At 46.8% G+C, this 19817-nt stretch overlaps 1 protein-coding gene and 1 long non-coding RNA gene across 2 annotated transcripts; both read left to right on the plus strand.

Moving 5' to 3' along the window:
- Window positions 1-5: 5 nt before the first annotated feature.
- On the plus strand, window positions 6-16666 carry MEDAG (mesenteric estrogen dependent adipogenesis; the record flags this gene model as incomplete). The annotated part of the gene is made up of 5 exons (XM_040447936.1): window positions 6-247; window positions 9831-9940; window positions 12561-12673; window positions 13102-13387; window positions 15473-16666. Coding segments are annotated over 5 exons (876 nt in total), but the record flags the coding sequence as incomplete, so codon positions are not given.
- Window positions 254-8968, plus strand: LOC121012816 (uncharacterized). The gene is made up of 2 exons (XR_005782330.1): window positions 254-3837; window positions 4484-8968. It is a non-coding gene; the product is annotated as an uncharacterized LOC121012816 (long non-coding RNA).
- Window positions 16667-19817: the final 3151 nt, after the last annotated feature.

Consider the following 19817-nt stretch of genomic DNA (forward strand, 5'->3'; position numbering starts at 1 on the left):
CGTCGGGGGAGCTGCGCAGCCTGTGGACGTGCGACTGCGAGCTGGCCCTGCTGCCGCTGGCACAGCTGCTGCGCCTGCAGCCCGGCGCCTTCCAGCTGCGCGGCGACCAGCTCGTGGTGCCCGGCCCCGGGGGGCCCGCGGCGACGGCGGCGGCGGCGGCGGCGGCGCGCGGGGGCTTCAACGTCTTCGGCGACGGCCGCGTGCGCCTCGACGGGCAGCCCTACAGCCTCAGCAGCTACATCAAGAGGTGGGTGGCCCCGCCGGGTCCCCGCAGAGGCCTCCACCCCGCTGCGGTGCCGGGAGCCCCGGCCGGCCCGGCTTGCCGCCAACCCCGTCCCCACCAGGACTCCCCCTCTTTCGTGCCACTTGGGCGATCGCCTCCCTACTAACGTCACCTGGAGGTGCACATTTCCCCCCCCCCCCCCCCCCCCCCCGCCTTTTCCGCCCCTAGTGATGACATTTTTTCAGCTGCCACTTGAAGCCGCCCACGAGGGCATCAGGGCAGGCGCGTGGCGTAGGGCTGGGTGGAGAGCGCATAACTGGAGGGTGATTTTTCCCTTTCTGGCTCCTTAACTGGGTCATATGAGCTCAAATCGAGGCACGCCCTTCAGGGGTGTTTGCGGGGGACAGACTCAGGCCCTGGCTTTGCATTTGTGGGGAGGGGAGAGGATGCTCGATTCTGTGTATTTACTGGCTTTAGCCGGTGAGGAGACCCAGTGGAAAAGGTGCAGAAGTTCAGAGTTTCCCATCTTTGGCCTGCCTCGGTTTTCAAAAAATACAGAAGCGCGGCCGAGAAAGGAACAAAGCCCTGTGAAGTCCAAACGAGGGCCCAGTGGGCAGGTAGGTTCTGGGAAAATCGGTGGAATGCCTAGAGCTTCCAGGATCCCGGGGCAGAGCTGGGCCCAAACCTGACTTGGTGGAGGGGGCCCGGGATGCCTCACTGTGGTGGCCAAAGTGTCTGAAGCGCTTCTTAGCAAACTTGCAGCCAGAAGGCTGTAGTCTGTCCGAAGCAGACTTTGATCATCATGGGGTAAAGGAGGAGGCAGCGTCATGCTTGATTCTACATGGCTTCATGCCTTCCAGAGGTTACCCTGTGCTTGTGTGTGTGTGTGTGGGGGGGGGTCTTATATTTGCGGTGTGGAACGGAGTATCGGGAAGCAGGCAGTGCAGTCTAGAGTCTGAATCAGAGATGAGTAAGCTGGCCACCTATTAAGATTCAAAGCCTTTGCTATTGGGAAAGACAGGAGCACCGTGGTACCTTGTAAGTGGGATCGAGCCAAGAAGGGCAAGCAAATAGAATGAGATGTTTAAAATACTGGCTTCAAAGCTGCTGGGGAAAATGTTGCTTTTCCACACAAAGAGAGCGGGGACTTTGAATGCCTGAAAAGCCATTCTGTAGCAAGAATTTCACCCTTTCTTTTTGCACCAAAAAAAAAAAAAAAAAAAATCTCTCTTTCTGATGAATGGAGAATTCCCACCCATACGCAGGGGACTATGGGAGGAACTGAGTTAGAAATTATATTTACAAAGATTATTTTAAAAAGGTACCCATTGTATCTGAGAATAGAGTATGAAACATTAAAATGTCCAGAATTAATTGAAGCTAGAGGTTAGCATTTTGACATAGCCAGCTTCCTCAGTCTTAGCAAACGGTGCGGCAAAATTTAAAACGATGTCGAAGTGTGCACTCTTGCTTTGAGCACCTCCCACACAAAAGACTCTTAAAGGGCAGTGCTCCCCTGGAGTATAGAGTCCAAAGTAAACAATGGCCAGGTGACACAGACCAGAGTGCCGTCAGGACGCAACTACAGGGTTCTCATTGTCAAAGCAGTTGAGTGAGGGCCTTTGAACCCTGGGAAATACTAAGGAGCATCTGAGAATAATCTGGGTGAGAGAATGAACAATCTGTCTTCCTCTCAGGGGACATACTATGGCAGGGGAGATAGGCTTTTATAGGCGGGTGTGCGGTCCTAAAGGATGAACCTGATCTGGATGGAGATAGCCTTCTAGAAAGGGAGGGAAGACTGAGTTGTGGGCAGCAGTGAGAAGTTTTGTCTTCATGGACTACAAAGTGGGCAGATAGTCCGAATGGAGACATCCGAAGTTGTCTCCTCAGATCTGCCAAATTTACCCGGTTGTCTTTGGTTTTGGGGATAGCATAGAGCTTCCTCTCTCAGAATATTTATCACTCCAAAGCAGTGATTCATTTCCTCCATCCATCTCTCCCTTCCCTTCCTTCCTTCCTTCCTTCCTTCCTTCCTTCCTTCCTTCCGTAAGCTTTGGCCCATTTTACTAAAGACAAACAGCATGATTTACTTTTAAACAGCCCATTACAGCACAATTCTAAAGATCACAGACTCATCTGGATCAATGATAGCTAGCGTGCATTATTTATTATCTGCATGGCATACCCAAGTCAACATTATTGCCACTGTCGTGTTGGACAGCGGCCTTGGCCAGTGTGGTACAGTGCTCTATGTCAGACTTCCTCGAGTTGCTGGCAAGGATGACCAGTCTGACTTTGCTTTGTCAGCCATCTTCACAGTAGGCTTATACCCCAGCACATACTTCCTCCTTTTCATGACCAGTTAAGACCTAGAGTTGATGGAATCCAACAACTTTTTCATCTTTCCTGTGGCCACCATATTCCTCCCTCATATGCAGGATGGCCCCCAACCAAGAAGAGCCCCCAAAATGGCCAGGGAACGAAAAAGCCAAGAGACAGTTATGAATCATTTCAGACTATTGGGTTTTCGAGAATTTGTGTAGACCATCTCCCCAGATGTGTATATATACACTAACATTGCTGACCATCCAGGTAATTTATGAGCTACTTGGATCCAAGTTAAGGATCCTTGCTCTCTCAATGAATTCAGTTATTTTTGTCATTCAGCAACTATTTTTGGTGTGGGTCGGCTTACAGCGTAAGCAGGATCTCCTTGTTGAGGCCTCGGAAACGTGTGCTGTGTCTTTTACGAAAACGCTTAGGGCTACTGACGCTGACGTTCATATGAGTCACTCATTCAGACAAGAGGATGATTTGGTGGTCCAACTTACTGGGGTGTGTTTTTTGATACTTGAACGTTTTTCCAAATCTATGCCTACTAAATAAGCCGAAGGGAACTCGGGGTGGAGGGGAGGTTGAGGGATGGCCACCAGGGCTGCAGAACTCCTGAGAGCCTTCTTTAAAAATTTGTCCTAATTTTGGGAGATGCATGGCAAGCTCTTTCCTGTTATTTTTTTCTTTCAAGCTCAGAATTTCTAGCTGTATTATACACACAACCTGCTCAGGATTCCAGGTGAAAGTAACCATTAACTCGCACGCACACACATGCACACACGTTTTTCCTGTAATTAGATGCAGCCCCTTAGTGAGATGTAGTGGCGTGCAAATAGGAGCTCCAGCCTCCTTTTCGGAGATTCCCTAGCATCAAAGAGGCTATTCGGGTGACAAAAATAAGTATGACAATAATTACGGGCGGCTGCTCATGTTTACTTGAGTACCAGGAATGGTACAAAGTATTTTACAGCCGTTACCTCGCAAGAGACTTCAAAGTCGGCTCTGTTGGTATTTCCCTTTTTTTACAGATGAGGAAATTAGGACGCAGAGATTAAATAACCTGCCTAAGTAAGGTGCTGGTGAGTCGTGGCACGGGGGCTCCTGTGCAGCATTGTCTAACTGTCAGCCTCTGCTCTCAGCCAGCTGCCTGGAAGCCAGAAGAAATCTGGCTTGCTGTAGACGGCAGCAGCTTTCCCAGAGGTCTCCCGAATCCACAAGGAAGTAACTGGACTTCTATCAGACAGGACGCACTGTAGGTAATCAGCCTAGAAGAGAAGGTAAATCCAGCAGCCTTGAGGAAGCCACTAAAAGCAGAGACGCATATGAGACCATATGCGCCCATATGAGACCAGCTGTTAGATGGTGACAGTCACACCCACCTCGAGGTCAGCGACCGGGGGTGGGGGTGGGGGGGGGCAGAGGGTGCAGGGGGCAGCGGGGAGACAGGTGGGCGAGGTGAAGGTGGAGTCAGGGCTGGAGCCTAGGTAGATTTTCAGGGGCAAGTCTCACCTCCGTCTGCCGTGGGAAGCTTTGGGCTCTGTCTGCTGGCCCCGGGCCCACCTCCCTGGGGGAACCCCGGACGGGAGGCAGAGGCGTAGACGCGATTGCAGCATTGCGGCCCCTGTCAGTCAGTGTGGGTCCTCAGCCTTGGTCCCCGTGTCTGAGTCTCGGATATGGTGACATCGGATATGGTGACATATTGACCACTTGACAAATGCTCGCAGCCCCGTGAGCCAAGTGCCTCACACGCAGTATTTAATCTGTTAGCCGCCTCATGGGGGTCCTTTTGGTTAGCCAGGGTTTACAGGTGAGGAAATTAATCTCAGCGAAGCTAAAATAACCTTGCTGAGGTCGCCGAGACAGAAACCAAGCCCAGATCTGATGATTCAAAAGCTTCGTGCCATTCCTGCCTTCCTTCCTCAGGAGCCTTGCTGTGGGCTTCCGGCCACACTCCGGGCTGCTTCCTGCTCTCAGCTCACCTGGTCCTTGCCAGACACCCGCCTGCAGGCCTGAGCACAGCCACCCCACAGTCCCCAAGGCTTGGCTAACCCGTGATTCCTGCTGGGGACACCTCCCTGCTGCTCTGGCCCACCCAGTGGTGGCACGTCTGGTCCCTCTCGTCTGTCTCAGCTCAGTCCACGGTTCTAACTCCAGACCCCTCCTGCTTTGTTCTTTCTTATTTAAATACCTAGAACGTAAGCCAGTGCAGGTTGGACACACGAAGGCAGAGAGCTATGCATTTCTCTGGCATTTGCGTGTTTGAGTCATCACATTCGTTTGTGAGCCTCTCGATGGCAGGGACCATGTCTTCGATCCGGTGCTTCTCAAACTGTAATAAACCTACAGGCCTCGTGGGGATCTTATTAAAACACCGTTGTTTAGGTTGAACAAAACTGGGGAGGAGCCCAGGACTCTGCAGTTTTATTAGCTCGTAGGTGATGCCGGTGCTGATGGTCCAGCGGTCATGCTTTAAGCAACACGGCTTTACCTGTCTATCGTTTGATATCGAAGTGGTGCATTTTCTTATGCCTTCCTAGTAGACTAGATGCTTCTTGCGAGCCAGACTATTTCCTTTTGCTTCTTTGTGCCCCCGCCGCGCGGTGCATGCGCTCAGTACGTATTTGTTGCACGAATAAATGGACGTACGAATGCGTCATCCTCTGTGCCGTGACAGCGCTTCGTGTGAGCTGAGCATCAGGAATGAATGAATGAATGAATGAATGAGTAGATGAACATGTGCATCCTTGATTCGAATCAGCAGACAGCGGAGTGATAAATCTGAAGCCATTGCTTAATTTCCCCAGAGTTGGGGCAGGAGGGGGGGAGGAAGTGAAAGAGAAGAAGCTGTCTGACAGCTTAGGCTGAGGCCTCACATAAAGCTGTCAAGTTAACACTGGAAACACGGCAGGGCCATCCTGCTTGCTCCCAAGGGCAGAACGCTTGAGCTTAGTGTCGTAGCAAAGGATTATGAAAGCTATAAGCACCTTCTGGGACTTCTACACAAGGCCTGTTTTCAATATGTGTTCCTCTTTTTCTGTGCTCCGCTCCATATTTTTTTAAATGAACGCATGCAGGGACACACATGCACACCCCCCCACCCCTCCTCAGATGGAAAAGCCATAGGGTTGAGTTCTTATTCGCCTTTGAGCACTCATTTGCTGGAGCCAAGGGAAATTTGGGGCAGCTTTTCAGATTGTGCTAGAAATGATGTAACGCCTGAAGGAATCCCCAGAGAAAGGTAGGCAGCTCAGAGGGGAGTGATCTCTCGGCCGCTCCTGGTTTGCTAGGAGCAAAAATACAGTGTTCTTTCTTGGTCTCATCTTTCTGGCATTGCCTTCATTAAACTTTAGCTTTAGCTTCCAGACTGGAAAACCGAGGAAAGAAATTGGAGCAAAGAAGGAGAAACTCTTGCTCACTTGTTTCTCAGATGCTTGCGTTGTCCTTTTTCCCGGTCACTCAAATGAACACAGCCTTGATTGCGTGGCACAAGTTTATAGAACTTCACCCTTTGGCCAGCAGAGTTGGCTCAGATTAAAGATACTGACAGTGTTTGTTGAGCATCTATTATGGGCCCAAGTGCATACACTATGTTACTTGCACTGCATTGAATCCTCGCCCAGAAAGAAATACTGTTATATCCCTTTTATAGACGAGGGCACAGGTTCAGATGGGTTAAGTAACTCACCCAAGGTCACAGTGAGATGTGGCTCTGCAGCTGAGTTCACACTGCCTGTCAATTAGGGCATGACTTCGATCTTCTCATTTCGAATCACTGTGCATTCGAAAGGCCGTCACATTGGTCTGCCTTTCAATGTTTGGATTGAAGCCAGGCATAGGAAGTTTCAGCCTAGAAGCATTTTGGGGCCAGGGTAAAAGCCATGAAGAAATAAGAGTTTAAAGAGAGCTATCTTAAACCATTTGCTTTTCATCCTTAATAATTTCAGCTAATACAACAAGCATCCAGTACACAAGAAGCAACATTTGCATTAGTAATTCAGAAATATGCACGATTAAAGATGAAATCACTATTCCCTAATGTAGTCTGGTAAGGCTCATCTTAAAATAAAGCCAGTGACTGAATGCCAGATACTTAAATACCTGTGAGACTTCACAGCCAGGTCCTCAATCTTTTTGTATTTTAGTGGCTTCCATATCCAAATTTTCTAACAGTGAATTCCAAAGGAGTGCTCACATTTATTAATTTCTCTGGAATTTCAAGGTGTTTAACAATTGTACCGTACCTGGGAGGCTGGGAATGATGAATTAAGGAGGTATTTCTTATTTGTGACCTGGTTTAAATAGAGAGTTCATTAAGCAGGGATCTTGCTACAATCTCTTGTCTGTAAATTCTGTTACAGAGCTCTCATATAAATAGCAGCATTTTCACACATCTGTGGCATAGTGATAACTGACATGCTCTGTGGCGATGTTTACAGCCCCGTTAAGATCCTAAAAGTGCCTCTAAATCATCAAAGGAAAATTAAATTATGTTGAGCATAGTTTTATTATTCAGGGCATCTTATGAAATTCAGACTCCAGAAAGGATGACGCATGTATAGGTTATGCATTAAACTCCGTGAGCGTGCGACTATCCGGAAGCCCCCACCACTCCCTGCCCGGTCCCCCTTCTCTGATCATGACAGACAACAGCTCTTTGAGCCCCCTCGCATTCCAAAAAAACCTTCCAGAGAATTCGGGGGAAAACTGATTATGTTCCCAACCAGTGATCATTTCTAGGTTGAGATTTTCATCTTTTTCCTATACGCTGCGGATTCATCGGAATAAAATCGAGGGTCCCTTCGACTGGATGTTGATGGGCCTCGCACAGAGGCGAGTGTTGCACTGTTAACGTGCAACATCAGAATAGTAATCGGGACGGCAGATTTTCCAGACGCGTTGTACACAAATGCTGTGCTCACGCCCTAGAGAACGACACTCAGACCACGGATATTGAGAGAGCAGAGGAGTCACCTTGAGAAAAAGATGAAATGCTTAAGTGACTGTAAATTAGCTCCATGGCAAACAAGGCAGGAGAATATGAAAATCTGCCTTGGATGGGTCACAAGTGACATCCGACTCTGCCCCAGCTTCACGCATCTGCCTTGTTGATGTTTACTCCAGTTGGACTTGTCCTTTCCTTTCCACGACGACAGATAAGAGTTTTCTTCCTTTCTTCTTCCTCTGCGCCCCACGACTACAGACCTTACACAGCCTGTCCCAGGCCACTCTTGTGTGGTCGTCCTGGGTCCTGGACAGTTAAGAGATGATGGCAGAGGGGCTGGGAGGGCACCCGCGTACTGCCACCCTCTATCCCAGCCCCACCTCGCAGGCCCTGAGCCCCTCAGGTGTGATAAGGCACGTGCGATGCCTGCCTGGTGCCCAGCACCCAGTCGGCGCCCAGTGAATGCTGTTGAATGAACGAATGAGAGCAAATGAACTCGGCAAATTACGGTTCCCTTTCTCCCTTCTCCTCTGCTTCCTTTCTTCAGTGCCTTTGGCAGTTGGCCGATTGGGACAAAAAGGAACAGGAACATTCTCTCCTTGCTGATTATGGGACACAAGGGCCACTCCCCCTCAGCCCCCCGCCTCCCCTTCCCCCATTCTCACTGGGCACTGTGCTGCTCAGGTGAGGATAAGGGCAGGAGAGGGATGACAGAAGAACCATACAAAATCCCTGGGCTGCATTATCTTCCGCAGTCTGTTCCCTTGTTATTCCCCCTGGCCCCCCACCCCTTCTCCCCTACTCCTGCCCTCCCCACCCCACCCCTGAATGTCAACACCTGTCCCCGCTTCCCTTCCCCGGAATACACCAGCCCTGTTGCCCCTTCGCCACCCCCGGACAAGCCCCCTGACCACCCAGTGTCCCTGGAGTGGGGAGCAGAGACGACATTAAAAGCCTGATGAAATACAAGGCAGGAAGCATTTTAGAGACTCCATCAGGGGTCAGGTTTTAAAAGCTCTCGAGATCAGGTCTGACAATCCCCAGAAAAGAGAGAAAGATACAGATTTCTAAGAAACCAAGCTGGGAGACAGACAAGCCAAAGCTGTGTTTTTCTGCCTTGGGGGTAGGTATTCTCCCACGTGTTCCCAACCCGTGCCCAGGTCTGGGTCTCGTGCGCTGGCCCCCCTAAGCGGGTTATGGGAAGTGGGGTGGGGCGGGAGGCTAATAGGGCTGGGTGGTCACAGCTCCCTGCAGTGGGGCTCTCTCCAAGGCTGTGATTTTCACATCAGGCACCGGACGGACAACAAGCCAGAAAGAATGCTCGAGCTGTCTCTGCCAGCGACTAGATGTAGGAAGCAAACACATCACAGCATAGCAAAATCGGCCTGTGCTGTCAGGCAGGGCGGCCATTCATTCCATGCACATGCACACAGCTGGGCCGGTCAATGGGGAACCAGTTCTGTGTTGAAGAGGGACGGTGGCAGACACCTCCTCCAGCCTGTTGGATGCCATTCAGCCTGCCTGTGCCCATGTGGCGTCTGAGCTGAGGTATGGAGAGAAAATTAGCCATCGTCTTGAGGGAAGCCAATTTGCACTTCGATCCGTCTTTCGATCAACAATACAGGTAGAAACATAGAAACTACCTGGAAAATCTGTAGAATAGGGGGAGAAAGCTGACATCCTGGATGACAGAGTCAACGTGTGAAGAAGAACTTCCCAGGCTGGGGTAATGAATGAAAATCAAAGAGGCTAGTCTGAATAGGGTCATGGGCCGAAGTCCAACATTAGTGGTATTTTTTTGTTTTTCTTCATTGCACAAAGCTCAGGATCGGGGACACATGAATTAGTTCATATGTTGGTTGATTGCATAATCTATAGGGGGGCTGGGATCTAGGGATCAGAGAAGGCAAGACAGGAGGAGGAGAAGAGGGAAAATTCAGACCCACCCTAGCTTATCCCACTAATTGGGTGTAATTCATTCCTCAATCCGGAGAGACAGAGCACTTCTAGCTTCCAGTGAACTCTTAAGAGCCCAAAAGATAGATGGTGTTGGCCATCACATAGCGAAGGCTGCCTCTGAGAGCCCAGGATTGGTGCCAGGCCACGCCAAAGACCAGGGCCGCCCTCAGGTTGTGTCCTGATGTCTCAGCTGACTAGGGAGGAGTATTTATTTATATCGTATAAAAGATAACTGCCTCCAGAGGGCACACGTTAGGCTATTTCCCTCACAAGTTCTGTGGATGTGGCCGGCGCCCGTCCAGAACATCCCCTTCCTGACCTAGATGGAAGGGTATGTTACGTTCGCAATTATCTCTGCTTTTTTCGTAGGTATGTGGAACTGACCAACTACTGCGATTATAAAGACTACAGGGAGACTATATTGAGCAAGCCAATGCTGTTCTTTGTTAATGTACAGACCAAAAAAGACACCTCAAAAGGTAGGTATATAAATATTTTGGGTTTGATGCTGCTTCCTGGGGCTGTGGACTGTGGCATGCTAATGAGGTACAAGTTGTTCACGGAGTAGGCAGGGTAGATGTCAGCTTGTGACAACGCTGGGGGCAAGGAGCCTGGTGCGTTAGACCATCTGAAGCCCAGCACCAGCCTGCAGAACCTCTACATGATCCTAGGGCAGAAGCCATCTGTCTCTGGGCTTTTGTCTTGTACTTCCTGTCTAGGCAGGAAGTGCTGTCAGGGTCTGAGTCTACGAGGGTTGCAAAAATGACTGGAACGCTGCTGATGATATATAATACTGTCTGCCACATTCCAGACACTCACGTGCGTGAGGCATAGGCTCATGTCCTTGATGGACGCAACAGCCCCATATGACTTTCATGCAAACGGGAACGTTTTCAAGCATGAAAGTAGGTCCTGTTAATAATTATGCTGGGACTAAGGTCTAACCCAGGGGGACTAGGATGTATAGTCATCCTACCTATGAGGTGCTTATACCCACTTAACGGATAAGAAAACTAAGATAAAGAGCTGTTGTAGAGGCTTTTATGTTTCATGCTGTGGCCTTCAAATCTCGACTGGAGGGATATCTCTTTGCCGTTTCTTCCAAGCAATCAGATTTACTGATAACAACTCCATTAACTTCCCGTTCCGATAGGAAAATATCTCCATCTTCCCTGCTTCCTGGACAGTGTTCTGTGGGGAAAGCCATGGGCATAATGCTCAGTGATAGAGGCAGAATTTCTTAATCCTACTTCTCAATAGCGTTCTTAAAAGGAGCCCAAAGTAATAAGAAGTGCTCTGCAAATTCCAGATAGACTCTCTCAAAACATTCATTCTCATTCAGATTCGTGGAGCTGCTGCTCTGTTCATTTCCTTCAGAATCATTCAGATTCTCCGCTCGCTTGACAATCCAGCCACAATGCTCTCTCGGCAGGAGGGGCTGGGAACGGAACACAAGGTAGCAAGTAGTGCTTGTTAGAGCATCTGAGCCCCTGATGTTATTTGGCTTGATGATGACCAGAAAGCTGGAGAGTTCTCCGGGAATGTAATTCACAGACATATCAAGTACACCTCCTGCGTCGATCTCTCAGGAGGAATCTTAAGAAAGAATAAGAGACCTCTCCATTTTTACATTTTAATGAAAGTAGCAGGGAGTGGTGCAGGAAATGTTTGTGGATTTGCGGGTGGCCTGTAAAAGGTATACGGTTGTGTGACAACTATCCTGGAAGGAGGTACAGAAACCCAGTGCTGTGCGATTGTAAGGAAAGCCATGAAAAAAAGAGCTGCTGTGATACAGAAGCTTGAGATGGTCAAGTTTAAATTGTGAAAGTTATAAGTAAGGTAACACGTCTAACCTTGGTGCTAAGCTGCACTTTTGTGCAAACTAGAAAAAGCCACCAGTAACAACATCATTTACTAATCCTTTCCAGAAGTTTGTCATAATAACTGTACAAATAGACAATGTCTATGAATGTGAATGGCACCCTCTAGAGTTGTGCAGTGCGCAACCTGCCCAGCCAGCACGACTGTGGAGTGCGGTAGCCCTTAGCATCTAACGAACCTAAAGATCTTAGTTTGGTTTGTGTGAAAGTTAGTTCAAAGTCTCAAATAGCTTGCTTGCTTTCTTTATCTCTTGTCTCAAAGAGGATATAAGGTCATTTATATTTTTAAAGTGCCCCCCAAGATGGCAATTTGGGAGAAAGGAAACAGGGGTAAAAAAAAAAAATAAGATGAACAAAGTTAGTGCAAAAGTTAGCTCAAATGATATTCCTGAGGGATGTAAGACTAATTATTGAGGGACCGTAGGTTTGACTCCCAAAGCCAATGCAAAATACTCAGTTCTCAAACCCACATAATGGCTGGTCCGTGGCCTTTAACAGAGAGTGGGAATCCATGTAATGTGTCTGTCTAGAAAACAACACTTGACTGTTAAGGCCGAGGAGCTTGATTCTGGGGACTGGAAAAGTTACGAGATCGTTGGTTCATAATATTTCAAATTTCCTAATGAAGAAACAACTTTCTCTTTGTTTAGCTTGTGTAGGATTGGGCAGAAGTGGACATAAGGAATTAAAAAAAGAAAGAAAGAAATTAAGAAAGAAAGAAAGAAAGAAAGAAAGAAAGAAAGAAAAAGAAACAACCCCAAAACAAACCAGCACCACACCACCAAGGATACACCTGCCGGGGGCAGAGACATCGTATTATTTAAACAGTGGGAGGGATTTTCTTCCTAGTGACGTGAGCTCCCCATGCCGGACGCACACAGTGGGAGTCAGTTCTCATCCATGATAATCGGGGAAGGGGACTTATTTTTTGTATTTTTTATTTTTTTGAGACAAGGGTGACAGAGTCGACTTGGAGCTGATTTTTCTAACTGGCTTTTACAGTTGCCCAGAGCTTCCTTTGCATCCCCAAGGTTCTCAGGAATAACATTTCTAGAAATCTGGTTAGGCCTTACAGTGAGGGTCTGAGGGAGCTGCAGAGGAGGCTATAAATGAACAAAGTCTCCAAATAAGGTGGGAGTCACTGCTTTATCAAATGCTGAGAAGTATGTTGATGTCGCACGTGCGCACCTCAATCTGAATCGTGCCTCCTAATTCCTAGAAAGAACGTACGCGTTTCTCGTGAACACAAGGCACCCCAAGATAAGAAGACAGATAGAGCATGGAATGGACATGGTCATTTCCTCAGTGATCGGGGAAAGCTACCGGCTTCAGGTAAGCTTGCGTCAGTCGGATTCCAGGGCTGCTAACCACATAGAGAGGGGTCGGTGGCATTTCATGCGAGGCTGAGTCCCTAGAGCTGCGTTATAACCAGACCCATACGTTTTCTGTGGTTTCATTATCACTACCAATAAAATGAGCTTGGTTGCGAGCAACCGATTAGAAACGGGGTAACAGTAAAGGTCAATGTGACCAAGCGGTTCAAGGGCTTCAGATGGATAAGGTATAAGTGCGAAGGTCTGTTTTAAAAAACAAAAGTCAACGGTTGAAAAATATGTCAGAATGAAAAAGAAAGAAGATAGGTGATATTTTGGATATTTGGGCAGTCGTTAGTTCAATAATAGAATTCTATAGTAATATACGGTTCTGTAATATAACATTATAGCCATGACATTAATTAAATGCTTCTCTCTCTCTTTCAGTTTGATTTTCAAGAGGCGGTACAAAATTTTTTCCCTCCAGGAAATAAGGTGGTTAATGGAGAACATTTGAGCTTTGCGTATGAATTCAAAGCTGATGCATTATTTGATTTCTTCTATTGGTTTGGGCTCAGCAATTCTACTGTAAAGGTAGAAGGAAAAGTTCTGAATTTGTCAAGCACAAGTCCAGAAAAGAAGGAGACAATTAAATTATTTCTGGAAAAAATGAGTGAACCTTTAATCCGAAGGAGCAGTTTCTCTGACCGAAAATTCAGTGTAACTTCCAGAGGTATGTTACAAATTCTCAAGTACCCGAGGAAGGTAAATAAGAGGGTAGAATAATATCATGGGAGTGGACAATTAATTGAAAAAAAAAAAAAGGCCTCGGGGCTCTTGGGCAGCTGAGTCGGTTAATAGTCGGACTTCGGCTCAGGTCATGATCTCCTGGTTTCATGGGTTCAAGCCCCGCGTTGGGCTCTGTGCTGACAGCTCGGAGCCTGGAGCCTGCTTTGAATTCTGTGTCTCCCTCTCTGCCCCTTCTCCCTTGTGCATTGTCTCTGTCTCTCTCTCTCTCAAAAGATAAATAAACATTTAAAAAAAGGAAGAAAGAAAACGGCCTCTTGATAAAAGGGAAATATAACATCACGGACTTCAGAAAGTAAGAAGTGAGAAATGTTTACTACCAAGAAAAAAATGCGGTGACTCTTCTTTTTAGGCTCCTTAACGTTTTCTGGCGTAGCTGTTATAGTGTGCAGCATGCCCAGAATACAATTTTTAAATACGTTGTTCATGTAAGTCCATCTTACTGCTCATTTAAATATTAACAACAATGTAAATGTTATGAAAGCGTGATGCTCTCCTGATGTGCATATTCAAGGCAACAGAATGTTAACAACCAGGAGCAGCTGGGGGAAGACTAACCATGGGTGATATGTATCTTTAAAAACTTTTGAAAGGGTTTGTGAGACCACGAAAGAATAGCTTTGGAGAAGCCTTCGCCTACCAGATTTTACTCTAGATCCTAGTATCCGGTGCTTCCCCCTCAGGAGCTAGTGCGACTTTTCAGTTGTGGCTCAGGCAGAGGACATCTGCCCAGTCTCGTCTGGGTTTGTCGTCCGCTGAGCCCATCCTCCTGTCCCACGTGAGTCTGGGCCCGAAGGCAACTTCCTCGAACCAGGACTCTTGCTGCTAATTGCAAGAAGAAAGAGCCCGGACACAAACACACGAAAAAACACCAATCTCTATGAACCTGCAGTTTAAAAAATACTCAGATATAAAAAAAACAAGAGTCTCAATTATGTTTAACGAGGGTTGCTTTCTTCTGATGTTTATAGCAAAAATGCTTATTTCTGAGGATTTCTTGTCTTGGAGATAGCCCCTCCCCTCCCGTGTGTGCGTGTGTGTGTGTGTGTGTGTGTGCACACGCGCGCATGTTCTCTCTCTCTCTCTCTCACTCTCCTCCTCCTCCTTCCTCTTTCCTTGCTTCCCCCAGCCCTGATCTCTCTCTCCCTCTTCCTCCTCCCTTTCTCCTCCCCCACCTTTCTCCCCTTTCCCTCTCTTTCTCCCCCTAACTCCCTCCCTCCCTCCACATTGCTTTAGCTTTCTCTATCTGGGTGTTCCTTACAAAATCACTGTGTGCTTCGCTCCATTGCAGCCCTGTGGGGAATCATACACGGATTCTTGGGGGGAAGGATTAACTTGCCCAGTGGTGGCTGCAGTCCCAAGTGCCCGGTCCCTCCTGTGACATCTCTCCAGCCCCACCCACTGGCCTTGGCGCCCGTGAGTGCGGCTGCCTGGGATGACCATTGCCATCCAGGGGACACCAAGGGGCTTGTGAAGTTGGCCAGTGCCTCCTTGCAAGTTGACTAGGAGTCAAGCTGGGGCCACTTCCAGGACAGAGCTGTGGGGAGGGACTCTTGGAGCCCCGCCTGAGGCCTGAGCCATCATTATGCACCGCAGGTCGCAGGTCACACAGCCAGAGATGCATCAGCTGCCTGCAACCCCCTGCAGGCAGGCCAGCCTGGCCTCTACTGGCTCTGCCCTGGTGAATCAACCTAGTGCCATCCCCTTCTCGCCTTTGCAAAAACTGACCTTTGTCCTGGGCATCTATTCGCCAACTGGGGGCCTTTTGTCCCAAGTGGGAAAACTCTGCACATCTACTCCGGCCCTTGGAAAAGCGAATGATCCATATCCTACTGGTAGACAAACAACCATAAAAAGCTGCTTGGGTTTTTGAGTTCTTCTGAGGAAGTCAAGGTTCTCTACTAATTATTGAAATGGTTACATTGTATGTTGTATGAGTTTTAAGGCACTGTTGGGTTTTGGGCTTTGTTTTTCCAGTGACGATAATAACGTGCCTTGTTACTTTTCTCAGGTTCAATAGATGACGTTTTCAACTGCAGTCTGTCACCCAGATCATCTCTGACGGAGGTTCTTTTGGCAGAATTGCCATTTCCAAGTGTTCTGGAATCGGAAGAGACACCCAATCAATTTATCTGATTGGATTGAACACTTTGTGGTCCCCGCTACCTGCCAGGCCTGTGCCAAGACAGAAGGCTGGGGGGGAGGCAAGAGGTGGTGGGAGGCGGGCACTTCCCCCTGCTTGTCCGTCTCTGTGCTCCCACGGGGAGGCTCCTGTCTTCTGTTTCCCTGGGGATGCCCTGGCCAGCCCGATGCAGCTGACTCCAGGAAGGGCGGGCTTTGGCCCAGTGGCCCAGAGGGGTATCTTCCCCTTTGAACACTTCTCCAAAGAGGCAGAGGGAGCACCCTGAATGCTTTGCTTAGAACCCCAGCATCCTGGGAGCTCCCTAGGCAGCCTTTGAGGGGCCAGTCTGACTTGGGCGTTGACTGTGGATACTGCATAAATCAGCGGTCCTCTGCTCGGGATCTCCTCCTCGTCTGAACCCAACCCCAGCAAGTGGATGGTTAGCAGTGCTATTTTCTTGCAAATGGGGCTGGACAAAAAGCCTAGGACACCTTTCACTGGAAGACAAGGATGTTTCCCATCCTTAGGAGAAACATTCTGGGGAGGGGTCACTGGAGGATTGGCCAGGTCGAGAGGACGGTAACCTGCCACCCGCTGCCTGAAACTTGAGCTCCCTTGGCCTCTCTCTCTCATCAAAATGACCTGTGTAGAAAGAGGCCGGATAACGCGGAACCAAATAGTGACGGGGGAAGGATAACGTACTTGGCAGTGTCCTCTGGTGAAAGCGGGTTATGTCAGTTGGGTGTTTTAAATAAGCTTTTAGCAATCCTAACACTAAAAGCAAAAAAGAAGGAAGCTATAACATTACCATAATACATTGTTACATCAGTACATTTTTCATCTCCTAGCTACAATGGAGTTCTTCAAAAAGAAAAAAAATTCCTATTTACATATAAAACCTGCATTGAAGGAATCGCTACATATGCTTATAAAAAGGAAGATTTATGGGTCCTTCGTATAATTTTTATATTCTTTTTAAACAACTTCCTGTATTATACATTTTGATAGCACTCCTGATTGTCCCTTCATTTATATTTGATATGTTGGGTATTCTGTGCAATTAAAACTTTTCTTAGCATTCAACATGGAATTGATTAAATTTGTGACCGTGTGTGTCTCTGTGTGTGTGTGTGTGTGTGTGTGATATTTCCATCATGCTTTGCAGGTGGTAGATTTGCCTTGTAACTTACCAAATTACAATAAGAATTGTGGTTTTCACAGCTACTTTCTCAAGAAGAGCTTTTTGAGGAACAGGTCTATGAAGTATTTGGAGAATAGAAACAATTTGATAACCGATCTTCCAGAAAAGAAAAAAATGTTCCTTAATAACAGAAGAGGCTAAACATTTGTTATTCAACTCAGTACAAGATGAAGAGTGTTCATAGTAAAATAAGTGTCAGTGCAAACAAACCTTAGGCAGATCTCAAATATTAAATGTTTCCCGAAGGAAATAGAAACTCTAATTCACAAAAATTGACAAAGATTTTTTTTTTAAAGTAGCTGAATTGAGACAAACCATCAGTAATCACTCCAGGGATGGACTAGAAATCTGGAAGGTTTCTTTTATAATTAAAAACAGTGTTTTCATTGAATTAAAAGCGGTTTTTATTGGATGCATTCACTCGGTCCTTATTCACTCAGCAAAGTTTCATGAACTGCTTCTAAGGGGATATACACTGTGCTAATGTATTTATTAGCAAATGTCACAACGAAGTAATGTCGGGCAGCCTTTAAATTGGTGAAAAGTGTATTGGAACAGATCTTTCTGGGCAAAAGAGGCTTCAATCTGGGTATAAGTGCAGCCTTATTCAGATATTTTAACAGTTTAAGATCGATCCTAATCTATAGGACAACAACGATCTAAGCAATTCATTCATTCAGTCAGTCATCCATTCATTCAGTTCATGCATGCAACACATATGATCGAGTGCCTACTCTGCGGTGCACTGAGGTGGGTGCTGGTATATAAAGTTCAGCCCTTGCTTTCAAGGAGCGTCCAGTCTTATAAAAGAAGACAGGTGTGTGGGGCGCTTGGGTGGCTCAGTGGATTAAACGTCTGACTTCGGCTCAGGTCATGATCTCACAATTCATGGGTTAGAGCTCCTCATCAGGCTCTGTGCTGACAGCTCAGAGCCTGCAGCCTGCTTCGGATTCTGTGTCTCCCTCTCTCTGCCCCTCCCTCCCTCACTCTCTCCCTCTCTCTCAAAAATAAAATTAAAAAAACAAAAATTTTTTTAAAAAGACAGGTGTGCAAACTAAGAAGAATAATAAAATGAGTGCTATGAGAGACGTTCAAAAAAGGGAATGTCTAAAACACTTAGAATCCAGTTTCCGGAGTGAAACTAATGACATAAAACTGTGAAATCGAGTTTTAAAATAAATATGTGAGGATTGATTTATCCAAGTGATTGATTTGTTGAAGCTCTCAGAACAAGAGTCACCTTGGAGGCTATTAATTTATTCCAACAAGAATGCAAATCCAGACATTATCTACAGAAGGAGGGAGGTTTTTTTTCTCATTACCTCACGGTTATAGTTGATTTTTGGCTAAAGGATAATATTGCCCAACTTGATTGCCTACCTTAATTATCAGCTCAAATGTGGATGTCTTTTTACTGTTTCAAATCCCAATCTATCTTCAAAGAGCCAAGTTATGCCCCTATTTAAGAAATTCAAAAGAATATTGCATCTAGTTCTGAAGGGAGTTTCTAAAGAATTTCAAAAATGCTTTAAGCAATGGCAGTGTCATTAGAATGAATTATTACTTTGAAGAAGAGAACATTCATTTGGATGGGTAAATGCTGGTATAACAGATTTAAAAGGAGTGTTCACACTTGATATTCACTACTTGAATACACTTGAAAGGACTGACAGTGTGGAGCATTAGTAATTACCCAATGACTGGCCTGGCCCACTTAACCTCTTCAGAGTTCAGAGGAGAGGAAAACACAAGAATCAGGGACAGCAGAGCTGGCCCAGGAGGGAGGTGACGTCCATACTGGACTGACAAGGTTTTGATAGAATCAACAGTCTGAACTTGCTGCTCTGGCTCTATGTGAATAAAATGTCAGTAAGTATGTTGAGTGGCACATGAGAAGCAGAGTTTAGAATCTGCTCCATTAGGTTGCACTGTCTTAATAAAATCGAGAACATTATAGAATTTTCTTTTCTGGATCTTTCAATAAAGTGATAGCAATCATTCTCGACTGCTTAACAACACCCCCTCTGAGTGACAGATATGAATTAAGTAGACTTCGGAAAGATCTAGGTCAGTGAGGGCTAATTTTATGTGTCAATTTGGCTGGGCCATGGTGTCCAGATATTTGGTCTGAACATTATTCTGGATATTTCTAGTTAAGTATTTTTGATGAGACTAACATTGAAATCGGTGGACTTTAAGTAAAGCAGAATGCCCTCTACAATGTCAGTGGGGCTCTCCCATCAGTGGAAGTCCTGAGTGGAACAAAAGACTGACCTCTCTTGAGCAAGAGAGGGGTCTGCACAGGTGGCCTTCAAACTTGAATGGCAACATGGGCTCTGCCCTGGGCCACCCACCTGCCAGCTTCCTTTGCAAATTTTGGACTTGTTAGGCTGCACAGCTCTGTGAGCCAATTCCTTAAAATAAATCTCTTTCTCTATCCACACGTGCGCGCGCGCGCGCGCACACACACACACACACACACATTCTATTGGTTTTTTTTCTTTTGAGAACCTGAATCATATAGACTCCATAACAGACATTGAGAAAATGGTTTTTTTTTTTAAATTTTTTTTTCAACGTTTATTTATTTTTGGGACAGAGAGAGACAGAGCATGAACGGGGGAGGGGCAGAAAGAGAGGGAGCCCCAGAGCCTGACGCGGGGCTCGAACTCACGGACCGCGAGATCGTGACCTGGCTGAAGTCGGACGCTTAACCGACTGCGCCACCCAGGCGCCGAGAAAATGTTTTATGAGTTAATCGATAAGCTGAAACAAAGGAGCAAAAGCAATATTCTTTTTTTTTTTTTAAGTTTACTTATTTATTTTGAGAGAGAGAGCGAGCACAAGTGAAGGAGGGGCAGAGAGAGAGAGAGAGGGAGAGAGAGAATCCCAAGTAGGCTGTCAGTGCAGAGCCCAACTCGGGGCTCAAACTCATGAACCATGAGATCATGACCTGAGCTGAAATCAAGAGTCAAACATTTAACCCACTGAGCTACTCAGCCACTTTAGTCTCTTTCTTTCTTTCTTTTTTTT

The sequence above is a fragment of the Herpailurus yagouaroundi genome, unplaced genomic scaffold, assembly GCF_014898765.1.
Source record: "Herpailurus yagouaroundi ecotype Mexico unplaced genomic scaffold, PumYag 197, whole genome shotgun sequence".
In the NCBI taxonomy this organism is placed as follows: Eukaryota; Metazoa; Chordata; class Mammalia; order Carnivora; family Felidae; genus Herpailurus; species Herpailurus yagouaroundi.